The sequence below is a fragment of the Hypomesus transpacificus genome, chromosome 3 (assembly GCF_021917145.1).
Source record: "Hypomesus transpacificus isolate Combined female chromosome 3, fHypTra1, whole genome shotgun sequence".
Lineage (NCBI taxonomy): Eukaryota > Metazoa > Chordata > Actinopteri > Osmeriformes > Osmeridae > Hypomesus > Hypomesus transpacificus.
In genome coordinates this window covers 14,302,500-14,320,974 of record NC_061062.1, presented here as the reverse complement: position 1 = coordinate 14,320,974, position 18,475 = coordinate 14,302,500, and the positions used below count along the sequence as shown (strand labels likewise).

The 18,475-nt window shown below is 46.0% G+C and overlaps 1 protein-coding gene across 4 annotated transcripts in view; it reads left to right on the top strand.

Moving 5' to 3' along the window:
• Positions 1-5,682: 5,682 nt before the first annotated feature.
• The window catches only part of stxbp6 (syntaxin binding protein 6 (amisyn)), a 49,867-nt gene continuing 37,074 nt past the window's right edge, over positions 5,683-18,475 (top strand). For 2 of the 4 annotated variants that reach the window (XM_047016382.1, XM_047016359.1), the window contains exons 1-2: positions 5,683-5,947; positions 12,962-13,163. In XM_047016382.1, coding sequence (XP_046872338.1) covers positions 13,010-13,163 — 154 coding nt within the window. In that variant the 5' untranslated portion in view covers positions 5,683-5,947; positions 12,962-13,009. Of the gene's footprint in view, positions 5,948-6,317; positions 6,509-7,512; positions 7,665-12,961; positions 13,164-18,475 lie in introns of those variants that run through there. The other 2 variants (XM_047016374.1, XM_047016366.1) reach the window with 2 other exon arrangements.

The window sequence follows — 18,475 nt, the reverse complement described above, 5'->3', positions numbered from 1 at the left end:
TTAAGGCATTGTTATACAAAATGGTCTCATTTACTTTATCGCAACCGGTAAAGGTTTCATTCTGGTAAATTTGGTTTTATCACCTCAGGTAACGCTGTGTAAAGTGCTGGGAATGAGAAAACAGGAAAACCCTTGCCAGTAAACTGTATAATAAAATAATAAACTGTGTGTGTATGCTTGTGCATGTGTGTGCCAGCTGGGACCTAGCCCAGGGGCATTATGGGATGTAAGGCTCAGGCCCACACTATAGACACAAACAAACAAGAACGTGTCAGCAGTAATCGGATCCTTGGACAAGAAAAGCCAAGGAACCGGTCTAATCTAGGCAAAGGAAGTTGGTTTGGGGTTGTCTATGTGGAGGACGGCATGACTGTGGGAATGTGCAGAGGGCCAGTGGTACAGGACAGTAACGTGCAGGAAAGAATTCCTTCAACACAGGCCTCAAAAGGTTTGAAGTGTATTTAGAATTGAATGGAAACCAATGGCACATACTTCCACTTAAGAATTGACTTAAAACAGACAAGTACCCTATCACCACCACAACCCACCCGGCTCTCTTTTAGACACCATGCATCCTAATCATCCTGCCTGCCTGCCTGCCTGCCTGCCTGCCTGCCTGCCTGCCTGCCTGCCTGCCTGCCTGCCTGCCTGCCTGCCTGCCTGCCTGCCCTTGTCACTTATGTGACACCTCTCCAGGTCTGGCCCGGGACTTTGAAACGCAGATCGGCCCACGACCGTCTATAATTATTGTACATATATTTTGCAGTATGCCGCAGCCGTTTGACCGGCCGTTCTGGAAATCTCCCGACGGCCAGTCCGACCCTGCACTTCTCAGAAATTCTGACTTCATAGGTAAAAGGGGCATTGGGTCTGACCTGTGCCATCCATCCTAGGGTCCTAGTGCCCCCAATGTGTCTGTCTCCTCACTATCCCCTGCAGTTAGGATAAGAGACAGTCGCCATGTGCCACCTCCTACCCTAACTGCAATAAAGACCAAATTGGACTTTGGAAAACAGAATTGAATCCTGGGGTCCAATATCTGCGGGCGTCTGTCTATTGATTGGCTAAATTAGCTCTCGCTGGCGGTTATCTGACAGCAAAACAATAAAGGGCCAAGACTGAGTAGGTTACTGCCTACAGGGGACACGATAGAATACACACACACACTAAATGAATGATCTGATTGGAAATGAGGCATCTGCAGCTGTGACAGACCCTGCAGAAGGCCATCAACCTCATAGCCCTCCTGGTCTCTGTGGACACTTGACGGTTTGCAGGTTCTAGCTAACAGGTTCCCATTCTGGGCTGAGGCTGCTCCTGAAATTGAGCTGATGAGTTCAGTGTATATCTGTGTGTATCTATGACAATGCTGTGTACTCTATCTGTGGTGATAGTGAGGAAGTAGATACACACTCATGCACACACGCAAGCACCCACGCACCCACACACACACACAAACACACATTTATAATTTGTCTCGGTTCCAACTCACACTGGACGAAAGAATACATGTTCTTCCAGCTTTAGCTCAATGCACAGCAGGTGAGAGGATATCTGGGGAGAGACAGCCTCTGTTCCAAAATAGCATCTGAAAGGTGAGGGTTAATGAATCTTTCTCTTCTACTCTCATCATCTCCTTAGTCTAAAGTACAAAAAGACACTTGGTACATGTAGTATGACTCTTCAGAGACTGTTAAGTATAAGGAATGGGTAGAAATGTGCAAAATCTGGTCCATCAGTTTGTGTTCAGGAGAAACACAAACTGTCCCCCTTCTTAGACCCTCTTTAATGAACTATTGGTTTTTCAAGTGCGGGATGAATGATTCACTTGAACAAACAAGTGTTCAATCAACTTTCATAGATGGATCATATCAATCAGGGATTCAAAACAAATGCCATCCCATAATCCTAAACCTTGATTGATTGAAACATACAGAAATCCATTACTGTATGCCCTACACTCAAGTTAGGGCCTACATTGACTAAAGACTATTTAAAGTGCTTTTTCCTTAACATCCACGCCAGCATTATAGCAAACACATTTTGGGTGTGCATTTCTTCTGAGTAGTCATTCAGTCGTGACATGATTAGGGAAGAACATCATGACAAAACAGGAAGTTGTATCTTGTCCCTGTATCTGGGTTACTGATTGAAGGTGAAGGCCAGTTTACATGCATATGTCTGGTAAGGTCTCCAGCATTCATGTGTGCCATCATTTATCAGTGCCCAAAATGCACCCAATGTCCACACACGTGCTTGTCTTGGCGCTGGTGACAGAGAGCACAGCTCTCGTTGTGGCCCCGGAAGGTCACTGAGTATTCTCTCCAACCTCCATTACCTTTGCATAGATGTAATACGACCCTAAATGATAGATCCCTTTCAAACATCAATTGTCCTGTCACAAGTCATTCTAAATAGGTGCACTCTTGCCTGACTGAGTGTATTATATTCATGAAGCACACGACGGTGAGGTCCAATTAGCAGAGCGTTCTTTACCAAACCATTTGCTCTTATCACACTACAGCGGATCCGAACCTAATGACCTCAGGTATCAAAGAGCCTTATCGTTGAGTCAAGTTTGTGGTTTAACTAAGATGCACTCCAGCGAGAAAGCTAAATGAAAGGAGTGAAAAGTGCAGACATCAAGCAAACCGTAGGAACAGGCCTCTCTAACCAGTTGCAGAAAACACCACATGATCATGGTACAGTCATTTTACTGCTGTTTACTGTGCACGCTGGGTCACTGTGTGACAGTGTGACTGCAATGATTGTTTGGATTAGTTGTATGCGAAGACTTAAAGCCAGGTGTCATTTGCAGTCAAAACCAACAACGTGATTCACTGAATCGATACTGCAAAAGGAAAATGCGATGAGAGGGGCAGGTGCACACACACACACACACACACTTTCCCCCTGGCTTGACACATATAAATGGAGAGTGACTTGTCCAAGTCTAAATCTAACAAGAGCCAGAAAAGCACTCTGATGAAAGAAAATAAAACATGCACACTGCTGTTTGATGCTCCCCGACTGTTTGGTTCAAAGATAAACCGACCCCAAACAGTCACAGTCAAACACACATGCTCGCATTCAATTCCTGTCAAGGCCAGAGTGGGAATGTGACACCTAGAGATAGCCTATATAATTATTATTATCTATTGTAACATAACAATCCTCTATCACTGTAAAGTATTAATGACCCAAAAGTAAACTCCTGATTTATACGTCACATGTTGCAGAACAAACAACCAGAACCAGAAACATGAATACACCGTTGGAGTGTTGCGTTTGATCAGTAGATAGATGGAGTGTGTGTGTGTGTGTCTGTGCGTGTGTAAAGGAGCGGTGTCCAGGCAGCCATCTGGCTGCGTGGGGAGATGAGAGGCGGCCGGCGGTAGGAGCAGAGGGACCTCTCCATGCCGGCCCAGCCCCGGTGTTTACCCTGCTCTCAGGGGAGACTGGGGCGCCTTGCTCTCCCTCCTCCATCCTCCCTCCCTCCAGCCTCCCTCCATCCTCCCTCCATCCTCCCTCCATCCTCCCTCCAGTCTCCCTCCAGCCTCCCTCCATCCTCCCTCCAGCCTCCCTCCAGCCTCCTTCCAGCCTCCTTCCAGCCTCCCTCAAGCCTCTCTCCAGCCTCCCTCCAGCCTCTCTCCTCTCCATGCGGATGATGTCACTGGCAGGAAGGATGTTTATGTTTTCCATTAACGGACAAGTGAGGGGGTGAGATGTTTGGGTGGGGGTGGGGTGAGCACTCGTGGTGAACCCCGGGAGAAGATGAGCTAGCTGAGCCCCTTAGCACATGTGGAAAACCTCTGTCTATAAAGTAAGGGGACAACCTGGGGGCAGTTTGGCTTCCATGGGTCGGGTGAAGCGTCCAAGATTCTGCGTAGCGTTGAGAAAAGGGGCTGGCTTCGTACCTTGTTGTGCAACCTCCTTGTTATTTTGAACGGTAATACCTTAGAAGGCTTGCTTTCATGCAGAGTGTTTTGCTTCTTTCATCGTGCTTTCCACACATCTCTGCCTCTCTCCACGGGGTTGCAGCTGCCCAAATTCCCAGACTCGCGGGCAGGAAACAACTTCTGCTCTTCAACCCCGTTCCATTGCACCCCCCCCCCCCCCCCTCGATCCCAGCTGTTTTTTTCTCTGTTTTTCTCCTTCTGACACACACAGACATGAACACAGAAACACACATATGCAGTACACACCACACACGCACGTAAACACACACAACCACAACGTGCACTAACCACACAGAGCTGCTGGAGAAACTGAGTCACCCACTGAGTGAGTGTGCTTGGTCCATGTGGGGGACAACAGAGACATTCAGTACAGTATTACCTTCTCCCTTTAGTCTGTACGCTGGCCACACCTTCTACTGCTGTCCCAACGAACTCAGGGCTGGAGCAGTAACGTGCTCTCGTACAGGTCCAAATTTACAAGCTGTGGAAGGGCCATCGTAAATCAGACTACACAGTCAGGAGGTGGAGATAAAAAAGAAAGTCTCCCAGTGCTACAGTAACTCTTGTCAAATATGAATAGCTTTGAATGAATGCTTTCCGCATGTTCAGCCAGATGGTTTGCATGGTTTGTAATTGTGTGAAAACAAAAAAAAATGCCCAGGCGTTTGTAAAACGATCTCAAGGATCTCAAGGAAAACCATTTAAGTACTGAGCATTCCTATTTGATTCCTGGATGTTTCTGTTCCAAGTCCCTAGTCAGTTCTTCTTGGGTTCAAACCAGTCTTTTTATTTTAACATTGTAGGAGATGAGGCTTATCATGGAGAGAGAGAGAGAGAGAGAGAGAGAGAGAGAGAGAGAGAGAGAGAGAGAGAGAGAGAGAGAGAGAGAGAGAGAGAGGAAGAGAAAGAGAGAGAGAGAGAGAGAGAGAGAGAGAGAGAGAGAGAGAGAGAGAGAGAGAGAGAGAGAGAGATAGAGAGAGAGAGAGAGAGGAAGAGAAAGAGAGAGAGAGAGAGAGAGAGAGAGAGAGAGACCCATCCCATGAGTGGTAGGCTGTTGGTATGGCTGAAGGAACAAATGCACACAGGCTGGCAACACCTGGCTACTAAGATATGGAGGACTAAATGTGCCATAATTAAACAATTAAAGGGCCCAATTGTGTTTCAATAAGACTGAAACTTGTATGTCTGCCACTTGATTGACAGCTCAGGTCTGACAGTTTGCTCTCAGGTATCCAATCACAGTGCTCCAAGCACATGAGGACAACTCATGTAATGGGTTGTGTCCCGATCCTTTGCAGTTAAATTGAAATGTGTCACATCATTTAAATGAAATGTGTATTTCTTATAAAATACATGCCACTTTACATCACTTTAGAGATGTCTATTTATTCAATTATGCCACATTTAGTCCTCCATATTAAGAAGGCACACCCTCACACATTCTAAACTTGTCTAAACAAGTTTTAAACAAGTTTCTAATCATCTTGTGTTTAGAATGATATTAATCTAAATTGTCTCCTAACAAGTAAGGTATTGTAATGTAGAAACATGGGAACAGTTTAATCCTTCCCAAGACAAACGTCCCATGTTTACAGTTAGAAGCACAATATGTTGTTTACACATTGTTTTGATGAAGTTTGTTGACAGTCCCATTGAAAAAAAAAACGTTGCGCTAACTCCCCACGTGATCGGTGGTTTGGAACCCAGTAGTGGGCTGCTTGAACTGCAGAACCGCTACTGCTTCTCCACCGAGACAGCAGTTGTGGCGCGTTAGCAGCACCACCACCACCAGAGACAGTGTTGTGTTCCATACGCAACTCCGCAGCGAGTAAAATTAGCAAACCACCGTGATGTCAAAAGCGAAATGCTACCTTTTAATTTGAGTAGATAACAGTAACAAAACAGGACTGTTGAAAGTTTATGGAGTGACACTGACAACATTTACTAAGGCTTGAAGCCACACGTGGAGCAGTCGTTAAGGAATTGTGGTGAGTAGACATATAAAGCGTGCGAGTCTTCGACTTTTTATGGTGTTTCATATGCAAATACTAACTTGCAAGTTCTAACTTGCATATTAGTTGTTACTGTAGTATGCTTTTGATAACTTGGTTTCACTGTTAGTTTCGCGGTATTGAAAGAACATTTGCTACAAATTGGTTCAGTGGCCATGGTACGCAAACACGCAGCCACCTGCCCAAGGTGCTTCGTGTTCTACTCAATACTTTCCCTTTGTGCCTCAGAAGCACAAATTGACAAACATGTAAGGAAATGTCCTGTATGCAGAACTGAATGACACTGGTTGTATGGCTTTGCTTAAAATATTGTCTAATGACGCCCCTTGGCTGCTGCCCAGATACAAGAAGGAGTCGCTCACAATTTGATATAAGCTAACATGGACAGCCTAGTTTCTTAACTTTAGAGTGATTTTGTGATCATAGGCTACACTAGACGGTCAATGGTTGATGTGTTAGTGATGTCGTCAACCTTATCAACATCTGTTCAAGACGTTCAAGACATTCCACCATTTTCATCACCACGCCTCCTACATTGTAAGGCACATTATTCATTTTTCTTCTTCTCCTGTTTACATGTTTTCAGATTCTTGTAGCCTATGATAAGAATAGAAGGCTATCTGACCCATCATTTTGTTTTGGCTGCCCGCAATGTTGGGGCTATCTCATTTTTATGGTCAGTGACCTATGCACTTTTGTAAAGCTCTCTCTTGGAAGTCGCTTTGGATAAAGGCTCTGCTAAATGAATACATGTAAATGTAAATTGTCCAAACTTTGAAGAGTTTCTGAGGTTCTTAATGTCAATATCAGACATTGCTAATGTAGGCTTGTTCAAATAATTTTAGCCAATAGTTTTTCCACCTGTATCAAAGCAAGCATTTATCATAGTTAGGAATGCCTATTTACATGTTAATCATTCTGAATTTAGAGTTTGAAGTCTTATTCATTTATATTATATGCAAATTGGGGCTATTACAAAATGCATGTGTGTGTGGGACTAGGTAACTGTACCACACCCTACTGTACTACAGTCATTTTAGTCTCATTGAATGAAATTGTATTTGGCTTTGTTGCCACAGTATAATCAGGATATCCTATTGGAACTCATTTGCTGGAAGCACCGCATAGACTTGAGTGATTTTCCTTGACCAAAAGCACAATATTTACAAAGCTTATGCTGCTATTGTTGGGTTGAAACAATAGCCTACTAGGCTGAGCTGAAACACAGGCAGTCTGTTTGCTCTGCTTTTTAAGCCTGGGCTATTGCATTGTGGGACGGAATTCGGTCTGCCTTGCTCAAAAGCTGTGAGCTGCGGTAAATTAGCTATAAGATGAAGAGACAGTCCTGTGAGAGAATAGCTGTGCAGCTGCAGCAAGCTGCCCTCACCTTGAATAAGGCTATGAGATAGGGAAAGAATTTGTCAAAAATATTTTGTTACCGTTTGTGAAACTGGAATGCGCCTGTAGTGTTGTCTGTGTTGGGACTGCCTCAGATTCCCTCCCCTTCTCAAACCTTGTCTGCCTCCACCCACAGGCAGTCTGAATTCAGCCAGGCTCAACGTGTAGAAAGGCTGTAATTTTTTCTTCAGACAGGGAACCTAGGTGCTGAGAGCCACCACAGCAAACACCCATAGCGTAGGCTACACTTATCTGGGATGAGGAATTCATTTCCCAAGTTGGAAGCAAATTGGTGGTAAGTTTTAGCACAGTCATTAGAGCTTAACCATTTAAAGGTTTTGAGTGGCTGTGTGTGGATTGAGTTGCTGTATGTAGGTATGTATGTGGAGTTGTATCAAAAACTACCTCCATGACTTGGGCCGATTTGAACAACCACTCACCCACTGTAGACTATAGCTGAATTGAAAATGAGCCTGTTTGTTTGGTGCGCCTCTCCGGCTGAGTGGTTTAGCTCAGCATGCGTTTGTATTGAAGTCAGAGGTGGGGCAAAGCTATTCAGATTGTCAGGCAGTGCATTGAACTATCTCTGATGGGCTATTACCGCACAGCTTTGTCATGTTGGGCTCGGGCTCTCTGCCACATTTAGGCTTTCTTTAGTCCTTCTCCGTGTCCCCACTCGTGTTAACTTGCCACTAGACGGAGAGAAACACTCCTTTATCTGCTGCGATAAGATCTTAGACCTTACAGGGACAGTTTTCTGTCTTCAGTGGCTCATGTAATGGGAAAGGGGAACAAAACAAGCAAAGGATTCTGATGAAACGTTTGGGGAGTTTTGTCCCTTCGGCTGTGGGCTTTGCTGAGGAGAAGTGATTATTAGGCTATGTGGCTGCTCTTCACACAAAGACAAGTCATCAACGAGAACAAGCAGTTCAGCTTTAACAGTTTGAATAATAGGTTTTCCCTGCCAGAACTTGTTTGTCTAGGTCAGTTGTACATTAACTTGTCCATTCAGTAATGCTAGCTATTAGTTTAGCTACATTAAGTCCATATGGTACAGGAACTCTGCCAGTATATCCTGGCAGTTTAGCTTAGGCCTACATGTAAATTAATTGTCACAAAAACAGGACTGTAACAGGATTCTCTGGATTTCTGTTGAGAAGCTGTTGTTGTTTCTCCATTCAGACCTTGCCCACTGACGATCTCTCCAAAATGTTTTATTGTCATAAGGCGCCAGGCTGTAACAAATGAGATCATTTGGGGGGTGGAGGCGATAAAAGAGGGGCGGGTGGAGGGAATGTGCTGTTCCTGGTGGTTGATTCATGCCTAGCCTGAGCTTTGCTGGCACCACAGCCCTGTTCACCTGAGCCTCATAGGAACATGGTGCCCACCAGTTCTCTCTGGAAGGATGGAGAAGAAAGTCTTTGCCTGAATGGTCCACTGGGGTTTCTGATCAACGGGTTTTCCCATTCAACAACGGAACTTCATTTGGCGTCCAGCCAAACCTCATACACGCTTGTAAGACACAGGCTTTCGTGGCTGTCCTGAAAGCAGATTGTGAAAACGTCCCTGAAGGAGCTCACCTGCAATCAGACATAAACCTGGCATGCTGGTCTTAAGTTAAAAGAAAACTCAAATGACCTCTATCTCAGCGTTTGGCGCTTGCGGCAGCCGCGGCAAAGGGGATGCTGTCACAGCGAGCTGGCACAGATAGCAGAAAAGCCAGCAGGCTGGTGGACAATGCGGTCACTTCATCCTTCACTAAACGGCAACAACAACTAACAAGCCCCATCTGTGTTTATCTTGGTGTGGAATCACCTCTGAAACCCAAGTTGTTCCAGCTAGATCTCGTCCCTCTGTACACGTGAGGCGGGGGGGGGGGGGGGGGGGGGGGCGGGCGATCTTAGAAGGTTACTCTGCGTGGATTCGAGATGATCCCGTCCTCACATGAAAGACTCTTGGGAGGCCCAAGAGGATGTGAAACGATCCGTGGTTCTTTATTTCCTAGGAAACAGAGCCCATTTAATTGCTCCGGCAAGGCCTCCCAAAGTGATAGAGGGAGGGGAAACACAGAGTATACGGGAGTAAGGGAGACCAAGGTTAGTCAAATGTGGGCAGAGAAAAGATACGTAAGAAGTGTTCCTGCCAAGAGGGTTGTGATGAAATGCTACCGAAGCCAGATACTCCATCTTCATGCTAATAGAATTGTAAAATAGTTTCCCTCACCCGAGCCATCCACAGGTCACTGCCTAGTTATTTCAAGATACAGTATCGGGGTCTCGATTGTGGAAAAACGGTTTTGAACAACATCATCATAAACATGGGAGTTTTCCTTCGGGACAGTTTTTCATGTGCTTTCCCACATCATTTTAGACCGTTGTAACAATGTGTCCGTCTCCTTGTGCACTCCATTCACTACTCAAGTACTGTAGAGAATTTAACACATAATATACCTGTGCTAGTGAACACTGTGTATGCTTTGTCAAGCACAGCAAGATCCTTTCTTAAAAACCAGGCCGTCCGAGCCAAGAAAATACCTTCTGTTTTCATTAATTGGTGATTTTCAAATAAAAGCAGCCTGTTCCTGAGCTGATTCACTCTGCTCTGAGACATGCTCACTACACAGACAGAAAAACACAGTGTGCACACTTACAATTACACACACACACACACACACACACACACACACACACACACACACACACACAGGCTGAGGAGTAACTGTAATTCCCTACTGAGTGTAGGGTGTTCTCTAAGGAATGTGAAGAAAAGATAAGCTGCGGGACTGTGATTTCCCTTGCTTATCACCGCCTCGCTGAATCCATTCAAACGCACACCCTCACACACACAAGAACTGTTACACGACAACATTGGACAAGGCGACAGTGGATGAGAGATAAAGCCAACACATCAGTTTCCTGCCAGGCAGCCTCTCTGTGGGTTAGCTCTTAGCTCCCAGCTGCACATCCACAGAGACCGGCAGCTTCTGGAGGATTCTAGCGCTCGCACTTTCTGACAGCACAGCAACTAGCCTGCACATCTGATCCTTGCATCAAAAGCACTGTAACAAAAAACAGAATTTAAACAATGGTTTGCCATGATAGGACCTGCTGCATATACACGCTAGATCTGTGGATGGTGAAGGAGAACTGACTTCAGCAGATGGTGCTCATTGACCAACTGCCTGAGATGCAAGAGACATTCGATACACTATAACTGATTGTAGCAGGTTCCTCTGAGTCTATTAGGAGAGGCAGGGGAGGCAGGGGAGGAGAGGCAGGGGAGGCAGGGGAGGAGAGGCAGAAGAAGATACAGGAGGAGAGGCGGGATAACATCATTAGAGGAAGAGCGGCAAGGCAGGGTAGAAGCCACTGGAGAAAAGCAAGAAGAGAGGCAGGTGAGGTAGGGTAGGAGACACGAGTGAGTACGGAGATGATGTGGAAAGTAGCGGTGTTGCCTCTCAACATGAAGCCCCCATTTAGCCGAACCCCCAGGAGATTTGAAAGCTCCAGCTGAACACATTAACACAGTGGAGGAGAGGGAGAGGGACTCTCGTTTTGCTGCAAAGCAAGGTGCAGTCTTTCTGAGGCACAAAGGGGGTGTTTGGAAAAAAAGCTCTGAGAAGTGAATGTTCACCGCTGAAGAGGCCAGCTGTGCAGGACTGACACCACCAGCCACAATGATTATGTTCCAATCCTGTTCCCTGAAGGCTCTGTCCTAAACCCTCATGCTTCAGTGACCCACCGGATGGAGGCTAGGGACTCCCCTCTGCCAGGTGACAGCTTGGATGGAGCCGGGGGGGGGATCCTTCCATTCCAGCTGGAACATGGGGGAAGTGAGCGGGAGGCTTTACAGACTATATCCCACCAGAGAGGGCTTCTGCTGTGAAGACCTGATGCTCAGCTCCCCCCTACCTCTGCCACCTCCCAGAGAGACGACATAACCAGTGACCTATCACTGATGCAGTCCTATTATCCTCACATACTGTACCACGTAGATATGGAAACCACTGCAGCAACATGGCTAAGATAACCATATAGAGGGAAAGGAGCCTTTTCTTTCTTTAATTCTTTTTTATTTTTCTTTCCAAGAAATACCACACTGTGCTAATGGTTTCACAAGCACTTTGAAGGCACCATCAACCATATCCATCACTCTTAATACTCACATAGAAATGATAAAAACCTCACAGAAAGTCTTTGTGCCGTAAGAGCCGTAGCAAAAATGGACACCAGTTTGGAAGTGAGGGGGCTGTTGAACGTACAGTAGCCTTTTTCAAGGCGTGACGAGGCTTACTGAGCATCCGTCCACGGATGGATGTGGTCGATATTCCAAGCTGATGTTTTGTTGTTGTTGGTCTATTTACTTTTCTAGAAAAGTTGGCCTGTTTTTGATGATTCTAGATAGAGCCATCGTTCATTAAACAAGTGATAATCTTGAGGAACGGTTGTGTAATATTCTATCCCAAGTTGGCCAGAGCCAGATCCAGTGTCTGTTATTCATACAGGGACATAAAGTAGCTTCATTTGATTTACTTTGAATGTTCTTTTTTTCTTGTAAAATTTTTTTTTTCTACTTTCTATCTTCTTTATTTTCTTCAGTTTCGTTGCCAAACAGTCGTTTGAAGCTTGCTAAACTCTTTAGAAAGAAAGAAACAGAGTTGGGACTGTTTATTAGCAATCCAGTTTGATGAGATTGTTGTGTCTCGGCCTGAGACGCTATGCCTCAGAGCTGAGTAATGGGAGTAGGAATCTAATGTTTGAGACTGACAATTAGTTGGTGGCAACTGTGTTTGTGTGCGTGTGTAAAAGTCTGTGAGAGAATGATTAAACTTCGTAGTCGTCCTCCAGAGACACTTTGACCCAATTAAACAGCATTCTTTACGACTGCGTCCTGCATTTAACCACAATTGGCCTTGCTTAACACCGTTTTAGTTGACACCATAATGCTTCGCCACTAATACTCTGCCAACATAATGTGTCTGGGACCTGGGCATTACATCAACACTGTTCACTGGAGGAGTACCACACTGTCGGCTGGAATGGGGAGACAAGTTTTAGAAGAAGTAATGGAAATGTAAAGACCTGATCCTCTGTTGTCTGTCTCCGAATGAGATTTTTGTCTTTGGCTCCAAAACAAAATCGTTTCAATTTGGTGACATTTGGATCATGTCGCGGAGAGGAATATTGCCTTGTTGCTGAGAGAGATTCAGTGTCAATATTTGCGTCGTCCCGCCAGGAGTTGAGCGACTTTCTATCACTTCAGAGCAGGTCACTGGCTTGCTCCCTCCTACTATGTCATTACGATCTTTTACGGTGCCATTTCTGGGAACAGAGCAGAGATGAGGTAGGGGAGGGGGTTACCAGAGTCAAGGGACTGCAGAGACTTGAAGCCATCTGACGATGCCTCGTGCCACTATCATTTTCCACCCCTCCTGCACCCCAATGTGACTTCTGCTCACATCTCCCAGCACAAAACAGTCATCCCGGGTTACCTATGCTACGTTTCATTTCTCCTTTAACAAGAGCATCTGGTCCTTGTCCCTTATCTGGTCCTTGTCCCTTATCTGGTCCTTGTCCCTTATCTCTTCCACAGAGCAGAACAGACAGCCTTCCCTGCCCTTCTTGTCCACCACTCACCGACATGAGTGCCAAGTTAGCCATCAACAAGGAGGTGTTCACGCCTCACGATGAGAAGATGCTCGCTGCCGTCCAGGTGAGGAGGAGGACCAAGAAGAAGATCCCATTCCTGGCCACTGGAGGACAGGGGGACTACATGACCTTCATCTGCCTCTCAGGTTAGAGGGAACCTTTTTGCTGCATTTGTGACAGCGCGTACATTTGTATTTGTGTGTATTTGTTTCGGTTTTTGTGAACTTTGTGTGTGTCGGTGTTAGTGTTTTTGTATGTGAGCTATGTTAACCTGGATGGACCTCAAGCCTACATCCTACAGACAGCAAAGTTAATTTTTCTCCACGTCTGTGTTACTATCCTGGGCATAAACACACACACGCACAAATTCACACACACTCCAACATCAGTTACACTGATCAGCATATTGACGCTTACAGAGGCTCTCACTAAGCCAATTTGCTGCTTGCTTTAGTTTAGTGTCAAATGATTAGGTTTGAATTTGTGTGTGGATTTTAATGGAAGGGGGGGATTTGAAAAAGTTTTTGTCTAACAAATGATTTTTCTCCTAATGGTATTGTGATATTGCTAGGTAATATAATCAGTCAAGCTTATTAATTTACGAGACACTGGAGGAGAACAAATCTGTAGTACTGTCGCGAGCAGACTACTGTAGGTTGGACTCTTATGCAGCTCCAGAACTATTCATGAAGCAGCCCATTTCCTGCTGTCAGCCACTCCTTAGGCAGCAGCAAATCACCCAAACCAAACCTACCCCCCCCCCACTCACACACACACACACAGACACTAGCACACACAGTAGCACACACACACACACACAAAGTCCCAAAATCATTTTACAGGGACGGGTTGGGTATTTAGGTGTGGGTCCTACATCACAGCTAGAGGAAGGTGACAAGTACCTGGCTGGTGTCAGGTTGAAGGTAGCCTTCCAATTACCACCCAATGGACAGGTCTTCCCTCCTTAGTCTCCTGGAGGGATAATGGCTTATTAACGCTTCCTTTTTGAAAGCTTTTTTTATTGAGTCATTGTGCTGCAGAAATTCAACTTTAGTATGAATGTAAAGATTGCTTCCAGGTTTTCAGCAACCTTTAACTTTGTAATTTCTCTGCGTGGAACTTGTCTCTGTCTGTCTGTCTGTGTCAGTGGTCCATTCAAACAGGCTCTGCACTAGTAATTGAAACCCATAAACAGGGTCCTGCTGCTTCCATTAGAGCTGCTAATCAGCTTGGGGATTGTTCATGACAACCGGGCTAAATGACGTTTGGTCACGCTTGGAATGTTCTGGAATGTTCCTGTGTTTGTTAGACTCCCAGACGAGGGTGGGTGTCTGTCTAACGATGTTCACGACTCCTGTGTCATACGTAGATACATTGATTTACTCAAGTGGCCCTGAGAATATTGACCTGCTGTGTGTGATAGTGTGTGTGTGTGTGTGTGTGTGTGTGTGTGTGTGTGTGTGTGGGAGGAGGGGGGGGCAGGCGGGGAGACCTTATGCATGCTTGTGTGTGACTGTCTGGGTTACTGTGACTCCATAAATTCCAGCTGATGAGCCAGAGGGTGTCAAACTAAAGTTGCTTCAAAGCTGCAAAGGTTTACACAGCCTGTGTCCGTTCCTGGCCAGGTCGTGGTGGAGCCTGATAAGCCACAATAAACCCAGCCTGTAGCCCAGCTCGTCAGAAGGGGCCCAGCCTCAGCTGCACCCTTCCACTAAAGGAAGCACATACTCTTTCTTCCTTCTTGCTTTCTTTTCCATTTTCAATCCAGTGAATTCGTCTGCTCTTCTCCTGGGCCTACTGAAATGTGAAAGTGCGTGTCAAGGCTACATCATTCTCTCTAGTATATATTCTCCTGATATAACTTGTACTGAGACCCATTCAACATGATCTATACTCCTTTCACTTCCTCGGCTCCATTCAAGGCCAAAGGACTAGGCTGTTGTTTACTTATTTACCAGAGAAGAAGTGAATGGGTTTTATGAAAGGTGGATGTCTGAACATCGGTCTGTCTATATGTCTACATATCAGATATGTCATTGTGCTGTTTGGACCCTGGTGATTCCACTGCCTCTAGTTTTCATGGCTAATAACAAGGAGTCGTTTTTAACTACCAGACCAGAGGCTGTAGTTTCTGGACTGCTCTGGCTGTTGTGCTGTGTGTGTGTGTGTGTGGGAGGGTGGTGGTGGTGGAAGGGGGGTTTGAATAATATACTACTGTTGAAGAAGCATGTTACTAAACTAGTCATGTGAGTTTGAGCAAGCCCCCTGGATCCAGCCAAGCCTTGTGCTACTTGTGTGTGTGTGTGTGTGTGTGTGTGTGTGTGTGCTTGTATGTGTGTTTGTGTGAGCATTCACACTGTATTGTGAGCATGGAAATGTGTATGAGTGGGTAAAACCAAAGGTCCCCAGTCTTATGCCCTACTGAACTTGTGTGTGTGTGTGTGGAATCAAGCTCATGTTTGTGTGGGAGGAATGTTGACAATCCCATGACTGCTGCCTGCACAGAGGCAGGATTATGCAATGATTTAGCCTGGGGAACACTAGCTGGGCCCGTATCAAACAACACAGCCGTACGGCAGTATTGTACAGTAGAGTACAGTATGCCAGAGTCTGCTCTGTCTGGACAGACAGGACTCTAGTCTGGTCGCTTAAAACAACATGTCTGTCTATCCAAGGCTAGATGGAAACCTCTTCACTACTTTCTGTTCCAGTGGCCCTAAAACTGGTGCATACACACACACACACACACACACACACCCACACACACAGGATACCAGATCTGTGACTGTAACCAGGCTTGGTTTGCCTGCCCAGTTGATGTCTCAACCAGGCATTTTATATGAGACGGCTTCTCTTGACTTTCTCACCACCACATTTTCTTCAATTATTCTTAGCCTACGTTGTCCCCGTTTCTCGGACAGTGTGCTTAGGTGCTTGCAGTATACAGTATGTCATCACATCAGCCAGTTGAGATTCTTGGAGCACAGGCAGTGTCTTGTTTGGCCCCCCTCTAGACACAGTCAATAGGACACAGGCACATTGAATACCAGCTAGTCTGTCCAACTGGCTTCTAAACAGTAGCCTATTTCTCTGAGAGAGTGGGAACAGGAGTGTGTAAATTGGCCGTTGTGTTGTGCTGGGAGGGTGGTGGGGGGGGGGGTGGTGTGGGTGGCAGGTTGTGTGGGGTGTATTCATCAGCGAAACACACAGTCCTGGACAAGACTCCCACTGCTACTGTACCTCTGTCGGTTTACAATCCTTTAGGGTTCAGTCAGAAACTGCACACAGACACACGTGCGCATACAGGCTTTGTCTGGGCAACGCCAGTGCTTGCTCTCTAGACTGATTACCAGGAAGGAGAAATCCTTGGGCGATTTGTGGTCGTCTGGTGGAGTAAGGAGGAGTATGTGTTCAGTACAGTGCATAACATGGAAGATGTGGGGACTGCATGTCATGTTTTTAGTTTGCATGTAATGAAGATCTTCAGCTTTTTGATTATTATTCACATTCTTCATAGGGAGTCTCGGTCAAGATGCCCAGAAGACCAGAGGAGATTGTGGGCTGGCCCGGGCTGAAATGAACCTGCTGTTTTCACGTTTAGTGTTCATGTTCTCTGCTCTCAGAGTGGGGTCATTACATCTGTATGGAACTTCTGAATGCCTTTGATCTTTCACACACACACACACACACACACACACACACACACACACACACACACACACACACACACACACACACCTCATATTTAGCTTTGCCAGGAGCCCAGCCTTGATCTGTTTCAGTCTGTGTGTTTCGTCTTTGATCTCTGGGAGTCACACAGGGTCTCCCCAGCCGGACTTAAGGGGTGTGTACACAGGGTCAGTAAAGTATACCAACTGTTCTAGAACAGAGGTGAGAAAACACTACCTGATTTGTAAAACACAATCCATGATTAAAATATAATTCCAAGTAATAAGTAATATTATTACTGTTTTAGTTTTAGCTTGCATAACAACTGTGCGCGCACAGGTGCGTGTGTAACAGCACTGCAAAGCCCAAAGGTTGATGAAGATCCCTCCAGGGTTAGGAGGGTTAGTGCAGGAAATGAGTAGTGGACAGTGTGGTAGCATCAGGCTCATCCTGACTGGAGAATAACAACCCTGTACTGCCCAGTCCCCTGCTGATACACACACACTGTGTGAGAGCATGTGTGTTGATGAAGAGGTTGTGTGTGCGGAGTCAGATGGCTGAGCGGTTAGGGAATCGGGCTACTAATCAAAAGGTTGCCGGTTTGATTCTTGGCTGTGCTATATGACGTTGTGTCCTTGGGCAAGGCACTTCACCCTACTTGCCTTGGGGGAATGTCCCTGTACTTACTGTAGGTCGCTCTGGATAAGAGCGTCTGCTAAATGACTTAATGTAAATGTGTGGGAGTAAGCAATGTGTGGCTCTATGGAAGCGTGTGTGCGCGTGGGGGAGAGCACGCTGAATGGGTTTGAATGCACATATGTGCTGATGAAGCCAGAATGCATATCAGCATGTAGGGGGTGGGCTGTGGTGGCTTGTGTGTGTGTGCATACATGCTTGTGTGTATGTGTGTGTGCACAGTGTGTGTGTGTCTGACCTTGTTTGCGTATAAGAAAGACAGTGTGTCTGTGCGCATGTGTGTGTGATCGCGTGTGTGGATGTGTGTGTTTCACTGTTCAACCCGCAGACTAATGAGTGTGACCCTGAGATACAGCCTGATCACCATGACCAGGACTGAAGCCCTCAAGCGCTGATGCATTGATCTGAATAACTTTAATTTGAGTCAATTAGCTTAGAGACTTATGACTGCCAACTCACACACACACACACAAACACACACTCTCACCCTCCCCTATTCTGACCAATGAGCAGTCAAGACAGATCTCCACCCCCCCCCCCCCCCCCCCCCCCCTTTGCTCTCCAAACAGAACCCAATATAAATTTCATCCATCTTTGCGTTGATTATTGAGTAGTTATATATCCATTCTCTGGCAATCGCGTTAAAACTGAATATATCGTTTTTGCATTCCCATGACACATTCACAGCTATTTGTCAGCCGTCTTATAGATTATACCATTTTCAGAGTGAGGGCTGGGCGTGCCCGTGTTCTAAGAGGCCTGGGCTTAGTTTCAGTTGGTTGGAGCCATCAGAGACATCTAATGGGCTTCTCTGACCTTCACTCTCCAACCTAAATCCTCCCATGGTCCCAAGCTCCGTACTGGCCGGTGGTCAGTGCTGGCCGGAGGTCAGTGCGACCCTCGCAGTAGACAGATGGGGTGGGGGGGGGAGAGTAAGGCACAGAGGCTTCTGAGAGTCTGGCTGTCCTCACTAAGCCAGGACTAACGTGTGTTTACCAGTGAAGGTCAAGTATGTGTGTACTCTGTGTGGAGAGGAATGTTGTCCTGGAGTCTGTCTTTATGCTTCTTCACCCCAGGTCCTTGCTGCAGCAGA